The 17652-nt window shown below is 34.4% G+C and overlaps 2 protein-coding genes across 2 annotated transcripts in view; both read left to right on the forward strand.

The window, feature by feature from the left end:
* Window positions 1–790: 790 nt before the first annotated feature.
* On the forward strand, window positions 791–3285 carry LOC142982352 (chymotrypsin-1-like). Its single transcript, XM_076128814.1, has 3 exons — window positions 791–1041; window positions 1072–1731; window positions 3258–3285. The coding sequence occupies exons 1-3, from the start codon at window positions 791–793 to the stop codon at window positions 3283–3285; spliced, it is 939 nt and encodes a 312-aa protein (XP_075984929.1).
* Window positions 3286–16403: 13118 nt separating this feature from the next.
* The window catches only part of Ms (neuropeptide receptor myosuppressin), a 31675-nt gene continuing 30426 nt past the window's right edge, over window positions 16404–17652 (forward strand). Inside the window, exon 1 of the mRNA XM_076128458.1 lies at window positions 16404–16525. Within this exon, the coding sequence (XP_075984573.1) occupies window positions 16515–16525 (11 nt within the window). The 5' untranslated portion in view covers window positions 16404–16514. The remainder of the gene's footprint in view (window positions 16526–17652) is intronic.

Here is a 17652-nt window from a genome sequence, read left to right on the forward strand (position 1 = left end):
GTTATTGATAGTATGTAAGTTTGAATTATCTTTCATTCTTTACAATAATTAAGAAATAATCTAAGTATACCTATATTTGGTAACACAAGTATTATTGACCTACAATCAATGGTCCTTTTGAACTTTATTGCTAAATATTGAGGACTATAATTACGAAACTCTAAAAATAATAATAGTTTAATTTAGGTATTATCTTAGTTTTAGAGTTAGTTATTAATGAATGGTTTAATAAAAACTAAATTGAAATCACTGCATCCGTTCGGGAGCTATGATGCCACAGAGAGACAGTCACGTCAGACTTATAACATCCCTCTTTTTGCGTCGGGGGTTAAAGAAAAAAACGTGACAAAAGTGTAGCAATCGTATCAAGTGGTGTTCTTTTGTCCCTGCCTACCCCTATGGGAAAAAGCCGTGATGTCATGTATGTATCTATCTAAAAAGAGCGTACCTGAGATTGAATATATTTACAAACATGAGACTGTAATAAATAAATGTAATTAGGCAACTCACACAAGGTCTTCTGATTCCAAACTAGATCTCGTAGATACTATGGTAACCAGACAGCTGACTTAAAATATATCGATTCATTTATATGCCAACATAGAGCAGATACCTTACTACTCTTCTTGTTGGCATTCGCACTCGTAGCTCAATGATTATGTGATCACATTATTACTTCCACTGCAACAACATACGGCAGAATAATGTCAATCCTCTTTTGTATCAATTCAGTTCTGGTTTTCTTCGCTAGAATTACACCACAGTGTTTTATAAATATTTACAGAAACCCATGACAGATGCTGTCAGAATATCTTCAAAATGTGATCCAAAATTACCGAGTGAAAATATCACCATTCTAATGAATGTATTTATAATATGTACATTTATCATCCAAGCGGTCTGCGGCTACGACGAGCGTGTGATTACCACCTTGAAACACTCACAATATCTCGCAAATGTAGTCCCGAACATCGTGAACGGGAAGCCTGCGACCAACGGACAGATACCATTCCTGGTGTCCCTCAAGGTTTGCGGGCGGCAGTATCATAGTGGACTGTTTGAATGGAACAGTATTTGCGGCGGAACTATCATAGACAAGAAACGTGTGCTCACAGCGGCGCACTGCTTCGAACAGGACAACTTCCTCTTCGTTAGAGACTCCTCGTCGCTTCGTTGTGTCGCCGGGAACATTCAGAACACCCTCCCCCACACCGGCAAGACGGAGACCACACTAGACAGCCAATGGCGAGGCTTGAAGAAGATAATTGTCCATAAACATTTCCATTTTCCTGCGAACGACATAGCTTTAGTACATATCGATGAGCCGTGGAAGTTTAATGATAAAGTAGCAGCTGTCTCTTTATCTCGCAGAGCGGTGGATCGCGCGGGGTACTGCGAATCGGCTGGTTATGGCGCCGTCGGACCTGATATCAAGGATCCTGATTCTACTGTATTATTAGTAGCACGTATAACGATCCTAACGAGACAGCTTTGCTCATCACTCTGGGAAATCAATATGAATTCGTATGTTTGTTCCGATACGGCTGTTACAGATGTGGCTAGGGGTGATTCTGGGGGTCCGTTAGTTTGCAACGGGACTTATAACTCTGCCCATTGGTCGAAGAAGATCCTAGTCGGTGTTGTGAGCGGCAAGAACTATGACAAGACGTCGCTGTACACACGAGTGTCCGCTTTTAAATCTTGGATAGATAATAACTATGGTAATACGTTGTATGTTAATGTGTATTTGTTGATTATACCTCTCGTTTTAATATACACTTGTGTTCTTTCATTCGGTTTATACAACCGGTCGAATAATATCAGAAGACTGAAGAAAAAATGCATTAAAAAATAACTTTTTTTGGTTTAGTTTGGTTAACACTTCGTGGCAAGAGTGTCATTAAACTTTTCCCCCTATTTCGCTTAGATGAGAATCTGGAAAACATATTATTCTGTGTACAAAACCATTTTAAAAGTGATTAAAAATATTTGTTTATGCTAAAAATACTTCACAATGATAAATGACTAGTAAAAGTCCAATAAGAAATGCTACAGAATAATAACTTGAACTTCATTTGTATGCAAAACGAGCTATTAATTTTTTAATTCATCATCTTTTCTCTGCTTTACAAAGGACTTATGGACGATTCTTATCTAAGAAATGGAAGAAAAATATCTAATATTGTGATAGTTAGAAACTGTTTTATGATAGCTAGTACAGCTCCTGCAATTCATTAGGTTTCTAGGTTAAATGTCAAGAAGTAGGAACAGGTTATTTCCAAAGCTTATTTTATAATAATCTGCAGTTCAGAATGTTGGCTTATGTTGGTCGTTTTAGGTAGCGTGTTTTGTGTTTAAATAAGAGTACATAATCTATACTTCTATACTAATATTATAAAGCTGAAGAGTTTGTTTGTTTGTTTGAACGCGCTAATCTCAGGAACTAACTGGTCCGATTTGAAAAATTCTTTTCACCGGATGCAGCTGAATACCAGTGTTTTACATGGAGCGACTGCCTATCTGACCTCCACAACCCAGTTAGGTACCTGGGATATAATGTATGTACTAGAATTTTGGGTTGGTTTTATTATTATTAAGGTTTCCTGTTAACCTTTTAGTTAATCTCGAAGGCTTTTGTGTTGGATAGGCTGTTAGGATTTTTTATCATGTATAGTATTCGGTTTTTAACGAAACAATATCTTTGTATGCATCACCCGTCGTTCAAGATTCATTGCGGCAATATGAAGATACGAATTAATAAATAACCTCTGCAGTTCTGCTACACCCTTAGACTTAATATCTATGCGTAAGTTATGAAGGCGTAATGAGCTGATTATAATATTCTTGCACTTGATACGACTGCGGTTCTCAAGTGTGGTTCAAGTTGTTAATGCTTTTGATTCTGTTGATGCTGTTCATTAACAACGAATGCCTGCTATTAGGTCAATAACGTATTTACTATTTAGCGTTTGACAACAAGCCTTTATGCATAAGCTAGGGTAGGGTCCCTTTTAAAGAGGTACTGCGATTAGCGGTTAGATGTTTAATAGGTACCTGCTTTTGCTTTTATTTCTGTAATAGCTGTTCAATAACAAACCGTAATTCGTAATGATTCTCGGGCAACATCTATTTAATAGGACAGATATTGACACTTTTGATATTTATAACTAAGTATAATTGAATCTACCATTTGCTCGTAAAGGGGGTAGAGACCAGATTGATAGTTTGATTAGATCAATCAATTTTTTCTTGTCCAGGAGAGATAAAGGTATACCAATGTTTTAGACGTATAATCTAACAGTATTTTATATTTTTCGTTTAAAACGTTGGTAGGTATGTCTGTTATATTATCTGCGGCATATTATCAGCTGAAACAAACTTTGAGAACAACAAAATCACAAATCATATGTGTTATAATGAAGTTTCGTAGCGACAATATATTTAGTATATTTGCGACACATGGTCGTCGTCATCTCGTGGTAATTGAGTAGAGAACGTCCCCGCGTTTACATTTATATCAAACCATGAATAATTTCTACAACGAGATAATCGGGGGAGAGAATGATGTATGTATTCCATCAAATTCTTGACGTCATGTAGAACAATTGAGTACATAATCGAATATGCAATTTCTAAAAGATTGCGTGTCTTGTGCCTTGTAACTCAGTTTTAAATTGCACATTTAATTCAAACTAGGAGGGCCAGTTTCTCAGTTTTCAATTTCCTTCAAAATTATCCTACCAGATTCTGATGGATGCATTATGGATCAACTGGTGGTTAAAGAAAACTTATAATCTATGGGCATAGTGTGATCAAATGTAAAATAGAAGTTGACATCTTGACAGACTGTTCAAAGAATTCCACGAACGCAAGATTACGTGACAATCTTTGACTTCACAGTTCAAGTAATTAGCATAAAAAACGCAACCTAAAAAAAAACCGCAACAACATACCCAATACCGTAGGCAAGACATTACAATATCACTGTTTAAAAAAAGATTTACGAAACCAGACGAATCTATTTTATAATAATATATCTATTTTTATTTTATTTACGATATTTTTTTTATCTATTTGATATATTTCAACACTTTTCAACCAGTCATAAAATCCACTCACTATAAAAACATGGTTGACTGCTGAATACACTTCATTTGGCCACAGAACTTTTAGCTGCATATATTTTAATTAGATTCTGTTGTGCACTTGCCACGGATCGAGTGGTTCAAAAGGCTTTCGGGGAAGTTGAAAGCGTGTCCGCGGTAATGTACATTTGGTGTTAAATTCTAGGGAATATTTCAATGAGACTGGACTTTACCGGACTCTGTACAACGATGAATATGAATGAAGGTTTACGGTTTTTGCCACAGGTTTCATTACACCGAAGTTATTCGATATTAGCGATTTTGGTATAAATTATGGCACGTTATCTAATGAATAGACTATCCAGTACTTATTCGTAAGTATAGATTTAAAATTTTATTGGCTATAAAAACCAACTTCGAGCGCATCAGTGTCAACTAGTACTAGTCGAAATGGAAACCGGTCGAAGAGTATCATCATTATCAAATACTAGATTCTTACCCAATTGTATTGTAGTGATATTTATGATAACTTTAATGGTGAAGACGGTAAAGTTATGTTGCTTTCGTAAAATTATAATACCTGCTTAGGAAGTATATCTGAATCTTTCTAAGTATATATCGGCTATATCAAATGTTGCGATGATTACAAAAAGGGACTCTTTGATTTGTTTCTTCATTTCCAAGTGATCAAAGAAAATGTATCTCCTGTATTATGAGATTTCCACCGAAAATAATTGGAATTTTCCTATCACCGTGTTACCTGTATTCTAAGCTCGTGTTGCTTTTTCATATCTGTACTTTATAATATAAATTAACTGGTTTATCCGCGACTCTGTCCGCCTGGGCTATAGTTACTAGGCTTATGATTCGCATATGTTCCATTCCCGTCGTATCTCCGGGATAAAAATTACCGCATGTTCCTTTTTGGGCTTCAAACTATCTTTGTATAAAACGTAATTCTACTTAAATAGGTTTAGCGGTATATGCACGAAAAAAAGATCGGCTGATAAAGCTACGGCTGTATTTATAACTAGCTGACCCGCGCAACTTCGCTTGCGTCACATAAGAGGGAATGGGTGAAATTTTTCCCCGTTTTTGTAACATTTTTTACTGGTGCTCTGCTCCTGTTGGTCGTAGCGTGATGATATATAGCCTATAACCTTCCTCGATAAATAGACTATCTAACACTGAAAGAATTTTTCAAATCGGGCCAGTAATTCCTGAGATTAGCACGGTCAAACAAACAAACTAACTCTTCAGCTTTATAATATTAGTATAGATATGAGAAGGGATTAGATTCCTATGATCTATAATCTAGAAATAAATTATAATGTAGACATTTTAAAACTGCCTGATTTCTGTAAAGTTCAGTGTATGGTGCGTAGGTTTCCAATATTTCACACCCCATAGCCCATAGGTAATATTTGATCCCATTGCAAACGCACGTAAAGAATCGATAACACGTGTACTAATTGTACTAAATCATGTCCTCTTCTCGTGGGAGTCCAAGAATTCCATTTAATACTATAAATTAATCATTAATTTCGCCTTTAGATCACAAAACTTGATTTATTAATGCGTGTTCGAATCGCACCTAGGACAAATCTGTTCAGAGCCTGGTTGTAAAATCTATTTAGGTATGTGTTTGGAAGTATATAAGTATGTTTATCAGTTGTCTAGTTATCATAGAATAAGCACTGCTTAATTGTGATTCAGTTGACCGTGTGTGAGTTGCTAATATGTTCTGCTCTCTCCAACCGATGGCGACAACTTCGACTTCTTAACTATCTAACGTTAATTCGCACTGAGATGTTCAAATACATTAATTTACCTAACCTATTATTTCCCTAGTTATATGTTTGTTTGTTTGTTTGTCGTATGGTTAGTGGTTAACCTAGTGTCAAAGTTGTTCAAGCCGCCCGAAAGGCCTTTGACATGGCTTAACGACTGTTATCTTAGTAGACAACAGCCGGGACCGACTTTTTACGTGCCCTCCGATGCACGGAGACGCCTAGCTCAATTACCACTATGCGGTCACCCATCTACGGAATGACCGCGCCAAGGGTTGCTTAACCGATCGTTTACCGACCTGTGGGCGCAACCGGCCTAGTCATGAAGAAAACCTTTTTATTCATCGTAACTTCACGGAACCCTATCACATACATATTCTCGTTCAAATTGCTTCAATCTTATAAGGTGTTCAAAGAATTTATAATAAAGTATATCAACGTAAGGTGTCGGTGTATTCGCAATATATTTCATCAATTTAAACTTATTGAGATATCTCTGATATATACTAAATAACTTCAGGTATCAGTATGATGGGAATTTTGTAATATTCGCGCGAATTTAATACGGATAGTTCTATTTTTGTATCGATACTTATGAAATAACTGAGAATCGAATATGGCGTATTACGTAAGTGACAAACGTTTTATATAACCATCTACTAGTGATAACTTTTAAACTCTCGCGTTGCATGTTGAATAGGATACGGGAATGTTCGCTATAATTCCCGTATCCTACCATCTACTAGTGGCCTGACTTCGTCCGGGTATATAGTACGTTAATCCCATGCCACATTCAATAAACATCCATACTAATATTATAAATGCGAAAGTAACTCTGTCTGTCTGTCTGTCTGTCTGTCTGTCTGTCTGCTACTCAATCACGTCTAAACTACTGAACCAATTTGCATGAAATTTGGTATGGAGATATTTTGATACCCGAGAAAGGACATAGGCTACTTTTTACCCCGGGAAAATGACGCATTTCCCGGGAAAATTCAGAAAATTAAACGAAGTCGCGAAAACCAATATTAAAATGACATTTAATTAACAAAATTCCGTTGCCATGGCAACTGTTTTGGTGGCAGATGCCTTAGCGCGACTTCGTTATACTTAGAGATATTTAATTATTTTTAGAATATTTTTCGTGAAAAAAAAGCATATTTTATATCATCACGCTACCACCAATAGGAGCAGAGTAGGTAACAGTAAAAACTGTTACAAAAACATGGAAAATTCTGACTCATTCTCTCTTATGTGACGCAAGCAAGCGAAGTTGCGCGGGTCAGCTAGTATAATTATAAAGGTAAATATAAATAAACTATCCTTTGTCCTTTTATACGTAGCAGAGATTTTCACAGATTATAACAAAATGCGTGTCTTCCACGCGACAAAAGCTGACAAAGATAGCATCAGATGCAGGTTCTATCACAATATTTTCCGTCTCAATAAATGATTCACAAACGCGTATCAAAAAGGTCACAATTGACAAGACACAATGATAATGATAACAGTTACCCATCTAATATAATTTTCCCGGAAACGAAGCCGAAACTTTACGTGCCGCTACCGTAGTTACACTCACTATGCCATCATGACATATATACATAATATTCTGCCTTATATACCCGATGTTGTAGGCAGAGGTGTATGAAATACACCCACGTTTCGTCATTAACAATGTTAGTCCCATGTAATAAGTCGAGTCTATTGCCATTTACCGGGCACGTAAGCAAAGTCCGGGATACTAATGAGAAATAAGATATCTTTATATAAGTATACATATATCATTCTTCTGTAAGTGTGTATGTCACTGAACTTCTCTAAAACGACTGGACCGATTTTGATGAAATTTTTTGTGTGTGTTCAAGGGGATCTGATAATGGTTTAGATTCTCAATTTTGTCCGCTGGACAATGTTTTTTTTATTTAATTTTAAGGCAAATTAACGTTTGCCGGGTCAGCTAATATCTAATAAAAATACCAATAGTACTTTGAACGGGAGTGGAACCCGATACCCATGGTCAGCAGTCGGATACACCACCTACTGTGCCATAGAAGCAAATTGACATGTTCACTTATAGTAATTGACATTCACTTATAAATTATATCAGTGTTAAACACACTGATAACTTAATGAAGTGTAATGGATAAATGACGGATAAAGTACCTGTCTGATAAAGCTTCCGTTTATTGATAAGTATTAATTAACTGATAGTAGTTTATAAGTAGTGATAAGTATCTCCCACGCAATCAGTCGAGGGTATAAACCTAAGGTGTGTTATCTTAGGTTTTGGCTACATTCGCTGGCATACTGGCTTTTTGAAGTTATATTATGTGAATCAACATAAAACACTAAATACTAGAAAAAACTTTGTAAAGAACTATCGTATGTCTTTTATTTTTTTCGTCCAGAAAATGTATTACTGCATGTCCCGCTCCAGAGAGGAAGCGGGGGTCTGTCGGGCTCTCCCGCGGGCTAGGCGTTCCGGCTTTAAAATTGGGCATACCGACTAAAAACCTGATGGTGTTCCTTCCACAGTCACTATAAAGTGGCCAGGACGCGGTACCTCCAATTGGATATTCCGCGTCAACTATTGTATGCCTGACAGCATGAGTTCTTTACATAGTTCTTGAAAGGATCTCAAGTCTCTATACCGCACTTGGTTGGTAGATTGATGATTCAATTCTCTTCTCTCTTATCCTATGAAAAAATCAGTGCTCATGTGCTTTATGTATGACCTATACATAACTGTTCCATTGCCCATGATTAAAACATTTCTAAAAAATCTGAGGCGCCCATAGCCAGTTGCGCTCACCGGTCGGTAAACGATCTGTGGGTTAAGCAACCCTTGGCGCGGTCACTCTATAGATGGGTGACCGCATAGTGGTATTTGAACTGGGCGTCTCCGTGCTTCGGAGGGCACGTAAAAAGTCGGTCCCGGCTGTTGTCTACTAAGATAACAGTCGTTAAGCCATGTCAAAGGCCTTCGAGCGGCTTGAATAACTTTGACACTAGGTTGACCACTAACCATACGACAAGAAGAAGAAGACAGTAATGACTAATTCCCCACGCCTCCGCTTCGCATTAGTGTGAATTCTATGATTTAAATCACGATGTTTAGGTTTCATAATAGCACTACAATATAATAGAAAACATTTATCAAATAACGTGGGTGAAAAACATTATTTGTTATCACAATAATGGAGGGATAATTTCAATTCATTGTTGTTTTAAACAGGTACACCTACTTAGGCATGTATTTTATTTACAAGACGTCGGTAAAAGGGATAAACAAAAATTTGATATATAGAATGTATCGCAAATAGAGCATATTATTATACGTTTATTGCTAATAAACTTTTGATTTAACTCGGTATTGTTACCTTTTCACCGGTCGGTAAATGATCTGTGGGTTAAACAACCATTGGCGCGGTCATCCCATAGATGGGTGACCGTATAGTGGTATTTGAACTGCGCGTCTCCGTGCTTCGGAGGGCACGTTAAAAGTCGGTCCTGGTTGTTGTCTACTAAGATAACAGTCGTAGTCTATACTATACCTACGAGAAATGTTAGAATGGTCAAATATTAAAAGTTTTTATTCATTAAAGGTTTGTTTGTTGTTTGTTTGTCGTATGGTTAGTGGTCAACTTAGTGTCAAAGTTGTTCAAGCCGCCCGAAGGCCTTTGACATGGCTTTACGACTGTTATCGTAGTAGATAACAACCGGGACCGACTTTTAACGTGCCCTCCGAATCACGGAGACACCCAGTTCCAATACCACTATGCGGTCACCCATCTATGGAGTGACGCGCCAAGGATTGCTTAACCCACAGATCGTTTACCGACCGGTGAGCGCAACTGGCTGTGGGCGCCTCGAAATAAGACAGTGACAATATATAAGTGCGAGCGAGAGAGTTCGATAATGTCATGACGTAGTTCGCAAGTTTGTAATGGCCCGACTATAGTAAGAAGAGTAATGTTAATTGGTATAGTTTGTAGAAAGTGCATTCGTTCATGTTGTGTACTAGATGATGACCAAACTCTGAAGCTATGCTTTAATATGCGTCAGTATCCCTCCATTAAACTTGTGTCGTGAATATTCATTATACCACTTGAAGCTAGGGGTGTTGCAGAACACTCCAAGATAATCTAGAAATATGTCTTCCTAACCTTAAAATAGAACGAAACATTAATTGAGTTAAATATGGCACTTTTTGCCTACAATAAACTGACTATATTTATTGAAATTATGGGGTTTACTCATAATCAATGGAAAAAGCTTAATATATCTTAACTTGTGGGCGTTTATAAGATTATTAATTCCATGTTATTTCCTTACAATATTAGTAGAACTGCGTTTGCTACCCTAATTCTAATTAAAACCCGTACTACACCTACTTGGAATATTACGTACTTATTAGGGCCAAATTCTCTACTATGTAATGGCCAAAATCATACAGTACCTAGTAGATTAAACTGTGGGCTGGTACAAAAAATCCTAAAATAGAAGTCAATCAAAATGCATTTTTTCAAAAGCAAGATCGTAATGTTAGGGTCACAAACACCCACTACTCATTTGATTGTGGCATCTGTCTTAAAGGTCACAAATAAATACGTAAAACAGGGTCCAAAAGAACTAACGTATCCTTTTAATAAATTAACTTTCTGACCGTAACCTCGTCTCATTTGCATATTAAAGAAAACCTGTGGATTTTAAATCCTGAAAATGCCTGAAATCTTCACTTATTTCCAGTTTTTCCCTCAGCTTGTTTATACATATATAAAATCACGCCTTTTCCCCATAGGGTCAGGCAGAAACCCAAGAACACCACTACGTCCGATCTTTCATAGATATTCTTCTTCTTTTTAAACAAACCAGTCTGTTACCATAGCAACCGGCTCTAAATTGATAGTTGAACATGGGTTTTTGTTTGTCTTGTCAACTGTGACAAGACACGTTATTCATCTTTTCTAAATATAGAAAGCTCGACGTAATATAATATATCTAAAATTGCTTGTAACTTTGACAATCAAAGATGTCAAAAACCAAAAGTTGTCAAAAACTGTAGCTCTATTTTTTACACTTAGTATTGTTGAGTATCGAGAGTTTGACATTTAAATTGTATTGAAAAATAGTTCCTACGGCGTCCGCTAGAGGCGCTGATCAGATTTTTATACAAAATTTCTTGATAGCTAGCCGGTTGTAGATAGTCGACAGTGGTAGAGAATCGGACTACTGAGTGTCTTTTTTATTTACATGAGATTCACCAATTGTGAATAAGTATTAGATAGCTAACTTAATAGAATTGACGTCACGTTATCTAGAAGATAGTTTATCTGATACTTATGCATAAGTTAACCTGGCCTTTAAAATTCAAATTCGCCAATTTGGCATCTAAAACAGTAGAATGTTGAACATTTCTGTTTACAAATTAACTTCTTCCTGAAGGCTATTGAAGCCTTTTCAAAAAGTTTGCTCCATTCAATAACATAGAAAACTTTCTGTTCCTTTCCAATGTTTCCATAATATATTTAATTAAGATAAACCAACCGTTTACAAATATGTATAATTGTCGCTATTTAGGCTATGGGCTTTGGAGAGGAATTATTAATGTAGAGCAAATGGTTATTTGACCACATCACATTTCGACTGGCAAAATTCTTTGAAAATGACAGCTGGGACCCACAATTTAACGTGCCCTCCAAAACACGGCGTAATTCGCTATGTATAAGATGGTCATTGGTCACCCATCCATAATTTAACGTTGAAGGAAAACATCGAGGTGAAATCTTGCGTACCTTACTTATGGTCAGCGTGGTAGACTCAAGGCCTAACCCTTCCCTTGTTCGGGAGGAACCTCTGCCCAGCAGTGGAATATACATGGGTAACAAAATAAAAAAATGTAATTCCTTTGTGAGCAGCCCTGCCACATTCATACAAATACACAAGATCAAACAAAAATGTAATTAGTAACAAAGTTTAATAAGTTAGTTTAATATTTATGAAACTGCATGCTACCATAGACAAGACGAGGTTTATAATACATGCACGTACTTGTTTCCGAACTGACTATTGAATTTGTACAACTTTTACTGATGCCATCTAGTTTCCTAAGCGAATGGTATATGTTTGTATTGAATTCACATTTGAGAAGTCTGTGGGTCAGTTTTACGACTTATGGTTAAGTTAAGTTAAGATTTCAGATTAGATTTCCTAATCTAAATACAGTCCCAGTTTAATCACAATCCCAATATAATATAAAAAAATAAATACCTGCACGACAACAGCTCTGTTTACACCTGTTTCTTCTAACAGGCGGAATATTATCCTATATTATCGTTATATCACACGGTATACGGTATGATATTACGATTTCTCTTGATGTTAATGATATGTATATTAAACGATTGGTGTGAGGTTTCTCTGAGTGTTTCCGGTGTACCTAATTATTTTCCTAATGTGTATACATACAGCTAAGGAATAATAATATCATTGACTGCTACAGTTGTGTTATTATTTGTCTCTCATATCTATGATTATAGAAAGCAATAAGATTGTTCAGTTCGTAGTAAGGGACGTTTTTATGTGTTTTAGACAACAATTCATGATATTATGCCACTAAATATATAACGTAATATAGAAAACATTCTACCTAATACCCCTCCCCTGTAAAGGAAGGTATGAAGTTACAATATTCAGGTATAGTAACGTCGCCAGAGGTCCTAGGTTCAGCTCCAGTTTGATATGATATGATAATGATGACTAATAAAATGGAAGATAATTTGTGTTTAGTTGTGATTTGTGTCCGAAATTTCTATTTTTGCAAAAGTCTACATAACTCAATTTCTAGCATAGTTTTTTTTTCTTGTAAAATAGTAAATAAGTATAATGTATTAATGTTACCTACTATTAATCTAACACTGTCAACTTAATAGCAGTTCATTAAAGAAATTCATAGGGCAAGATATTTTTATGCAAAAATTGAGATCAGAAATTGAAATAAACTCAGTCCAGGAAATAAAAACGTTATACTCAACAAGAAATAAACTTACTGGTCTAAATCAAGAGCCATTAATTTGTAACTATACATTACAGACACGCCTATAACTATTACCAATAAATATATGGGACTAAGCGATTTTACCAAATAATAGATAGAAGCCCAGCTTAAGACTTTGTGTGAAAATCGACGCACACATCACAAATACTAAACACCTTACGACATAAGTAATAATTTTAAATGTTTGCTTGAATAAAACATAATAATATTATATGTAGTATTGTTATCTCTTTGGATACTTAATTCAGCTATAACTTTCGTTTTTGATATTACTATATTGATTGAAACTGGCCGAAAGAAAAACTGCCTGATTTAGTGACCAACAATGCATGGCAAACAACAAATTACTGTTTTAATATCAAAATGATGTACCTAAACACAAAATTGAGCAAGCCATATAAAGGTCTTTTATATTTTTTTTATAAAAATCGATTCCGAGTTTTATTGCATACATATCACGCTTTTTTCCCATAGGGGTAGGCAGAGACCAAAGAACGCCATTTAGAATGATCGTTTCAATATTATTATGCGCTCATAAACAAATCTATACGGTGTCATACTAATCCAAAAACATGTAACACAATTTCAAAAGACTTAAGCTTGGCTCCCATCTATCATTTGTCACTCGGGTAGGCTTAATAATGTTTGTAACAAAACTATCGTTTGATGGCATCCCGCTGTGTTACGAGTGTTTCTAAATGTTAGAGCAATCTGTTAATCCGTGCCACTGCTTTTAGATGACGTTTATGACCATTAACACTACTTACTCGTTTATTGTTTGTTAATGAAAAATATTGACGGTACAATAGCTGAATAAGTCCACGATACACAATAAACTAATTATTAAATGTGTAACTGGTTACACGATACACAATAAACGAATTATTAAATTAAGAGCTGGTTAATTGCTATTTCCTACTAATAAAATAAATAAATAAATATTATTGGACAACTCACACACGGTCATTTGATTGCAAACTAAGCAGAGCTTGTACTATGGTAACCAAATAACTGATAAACATACTTATATACTTCTAAATACATACTTATATATACTTATATAGATACTTTAACATCCAGGCTCAGAACAAATACTCGTGCTCATCACATAAATGTTACAAAATAATGCGAAAGTTTAAGGAGATCTCGTTTTGGTACAAATTTGGTACTTATATTTTATTACCTGGATTAAAACATAGGATAGTTTTTTTCCTGAGAAATGTTTTCACGCGGTCGAAGCCAGCAACCAATATAGATGTATAATGTATACAAACGTGAACAAAATTAGCCGTTTAAAACATAAACCATTGGTTGGTTTTCGTATTAGTAATTTATAAAACGGCTGCCTAGTTACTATAATAATAATAACCCCTAACAAAATAATATAATACAGAAATAATTTAGATTACTTATTAATAAAGTATTTTAACAGTATAAACGAATCGGTAAGAAATACAACGGCAGAGAGGAAATACAAACCATCTGTTCAAAACAGTTGACTCATGAAATATAGTAGGGAAAATACTAACACACATTAAATCACGCCTTGTTCTTATAACTGTTAGTAGAGACTAGAACAAGGACACTTATAACGATTCGGTTTAAAGTGCATTACTTTTAAAAATCAACTACAGGCATTAAAAATGAATGCACAAAAAAAAGATTATAAAAAACACTTATTGGCACGTATTCGGTATTCGTGATAATCTTTAAAGCTAAAAAGCTGGTCTATTATTCATATTATCGATGGATTTCGAATACAAAATGTAGGAAGGTCTCAAACTTTTTGTTTTTGTTTGTAAAATCATAATTGTTTGTATAAATAGTCCGTGCGATATTACGGTATGAAGTGATCATTTTTATTTGTAACCTAAAAGCCATAAAATCGGTGTATAAATAGCATGTTACTTATATCATCATCATCATCATCATCTCAGCCGGGAATCGTCCACTGCTGGACAAAGGCCTCCCCCATCGTTACTTATATACTTATCATTAAATTAATTGGCATAATGTTTTAGAGTGTCCGTTTTTTACAATTTAGCCATGAAATCAATTTTTCAGAAATCAAATAATAGGGAGTTTTACAAACAGCACATCTCATATTGCAAAGACATAACACGATTGTCTGTTCTATAATTGCAAATATAACTAAGACATTTATGCTAAGGTTTAGTTAGGTACCACTACCATCCATGTCTCTAAACCACTATTTTTGGGAAAACAGTAATTTAAATGTACCCATATTTTGGGTAAAGAAATAGTTGATATGGAAGACCTTATAAAAACGGCGTATAACATTGCGTAGAAACCTACTATTCATTATATTTCTAATCAATGTGTTTAGAATTAAACATTATATAATAAATAACAATAGTTATTCTGCTTACAAGAAGACATAAAACAAACTATTATACTTACACTATAACTATATTTTATTATATCATTTATAATGATGTTATAAATATAAGAAAAAAACAACTAAAGGAATCATTCAAGCGCAGTACAGAGTGTTTTCTAAACGTATTATTGATAGTAGACCGTAATTTGCAATTATTTCATATTTTTTTTAAATATTTGCTAGCATTCAAAGGTCCATGTTATATAATTTAACGTGTATAATATTGTGATCGTGAATTTTATGTTTTAGCACAGGTAAGTATAATTGTAATAAGTGAAATTGTAAAGGAAATAGTTCAGATAGAGGTAATTCATTTTAAGTATTAGAAAAATAATTTTAATATTTGTTCGTAGTTCGTTCTAGCAGTTGTCGGGAATTGAATTCGAGACCCTATGATCCAAACTAATAATTACTTAACTCAGTGTCCTAAATGTTCCAAAAAGCTTCCCGAAAGCCTTTGTCTTAAATCAACGGCTATCATAATCGTCAAAGAAGGGACTGGTTTCTAAATAGAGTTCTAATCAGATAAATAACCTAATAACTTTGTTGACCTTCGGTTTAATTACAGAACTAATAACTTAGGAGAAAGACAAATATTTTCATGTTTGAGATAAAAAATAAATAATTTACTTATGCGCTTTTTGGCTTATTAAAAGTAACGACAACACTTCAAATTGAAAATGTTATTCATACGAGTACCTTGCCTTTAATTAAAATATGGCATAACAGTCACGCAACTTAAGAAAAAATAAATAAATTGCAAGTATTCTATTGAAATCACAAAAAAACTAGTTTTCTATCACCGTTTTCTATCACCTCCCTGAAAGAATTTCATGTATATGTATATATGTATGACCACATTTTCCTAAAATGACAAAATTTTCGTCCTCACTACTTTACCTAAGTATATAAGAAAACAGTAATTTCCTGCACATAATTAAAATTCCCCAAAGTACAACCAGAAACTGCGCAAAAATAGAACTAACTACAAAGAAGGGTTTGCACAAAAAATAACAATTAATATCCATCAAGTACCATTGGCAATATGTGTGCAAATGTAGGCTTGCAGTGGGCGGGGCCTAACCACCGCTACGGGATATAAAGCTTCGCGCGCCGCTACGAAAGCCAGAGTCGTAGCAGTCTCGTAGCATCGACGTAGCAACCAAACAGCAACAACAATGGCATCAGGGTGAGTGACGCTGAATATTCCTTTTTTGATTTTTCTTTTTTTTATTTATTTTTTTCTAACGGTATTTTCGTGTAGGAATAATTGCGTTGTGTATTTTTTTACGTTCTGAAAAGGGGGGCTATTTGTAATTCTATTTTTTCTTATTTAATTCGACGGTACAGTTTATTTTGTATATATTTGATAAATTCCGTAAAAATATTTTTTATTCCGGTTTTTGCTACAGTAGACAAGTAAACAAAAATTTTACGATATTACATCACATATCAGTATTTCTTACTTAAATTTAAACCCTATTTCAACAAAATTACATACAAAAAGGATTTCACGTTGAACATTACAAGCATACTAATTAAAACTTACTAAACTTTAACATAATTCTGTTTCTCTTAATATTTCAATTATATTAGATAACTACGGCAATGTTTTGTTTTCTAATAAACAGGTTACAGCCTACATTTTCAAATATAACTTTATTTTAAACTTTTGGGTGTAATAATAGATTTTACATTTATTTGGGAACCTTCGTTAGTAGATATGTTAGTCGTATCAAATTAATAACTTTAACTACGGGGACAATGATACATTTTAAAAGACTAGCTTTTGCTCACCAATTTGTCTGCGTAAAGATCTCCCAATTACAAAATCTATATTAAGTATCTTTTGCGTAAAGAAGAAAGCGTTTTTAAAAGATGAATTCTAATTTTTTAGCTTTTATCGATATTACGAATTAATCTATCAGTTTTATAATGCCTTAATATTAGGTTTTTAGTGGACAGAACGGATTTGTAGTAGAAATAATTTGTTTTGGTCTTTTATGAAATATTTCATTCTAAAAGATTTAGCAAAGAACGTCAATCTGCCTCAAATGTCAATAGTAGTTTGATTACTAAGTTCTATTATATGTTGACAAATATTTTGCCACAATAATGAAACATTTAAAATTTCAATTTACTCGACTTTTAATCGCAAGTCCACTTTTCTACAAAATTTTGCGTATTTGCTTTGAAATTTAACTCTGTACAATTATATTATAATTAAAGTCTGTTCGGGTTAAAGCACTTATAATTATTATACCATAAATAAGATTTACGACTTAGTTATTAAATCGTAAAGTATGCTTAAATTGA

The sequence above is a fragment of the Anticarsia gemmatalis genome, chromosome 21 (assembly GCF_050436995.1).
Source record: "Anticarsia gemmatalis isolate Benzon Research Colony breed Stoneville strain chromosome 21, ilAntGemm2 primary, whole genome shotgun sequence".
Taxonomy (NCBI): domain Eukaryota; kingdom Metazoa; phylum Arthropoda; class Insecta; order Lepidoptera; family Erebidae; genus Anticarsia; species Anticarsia gemmatalis.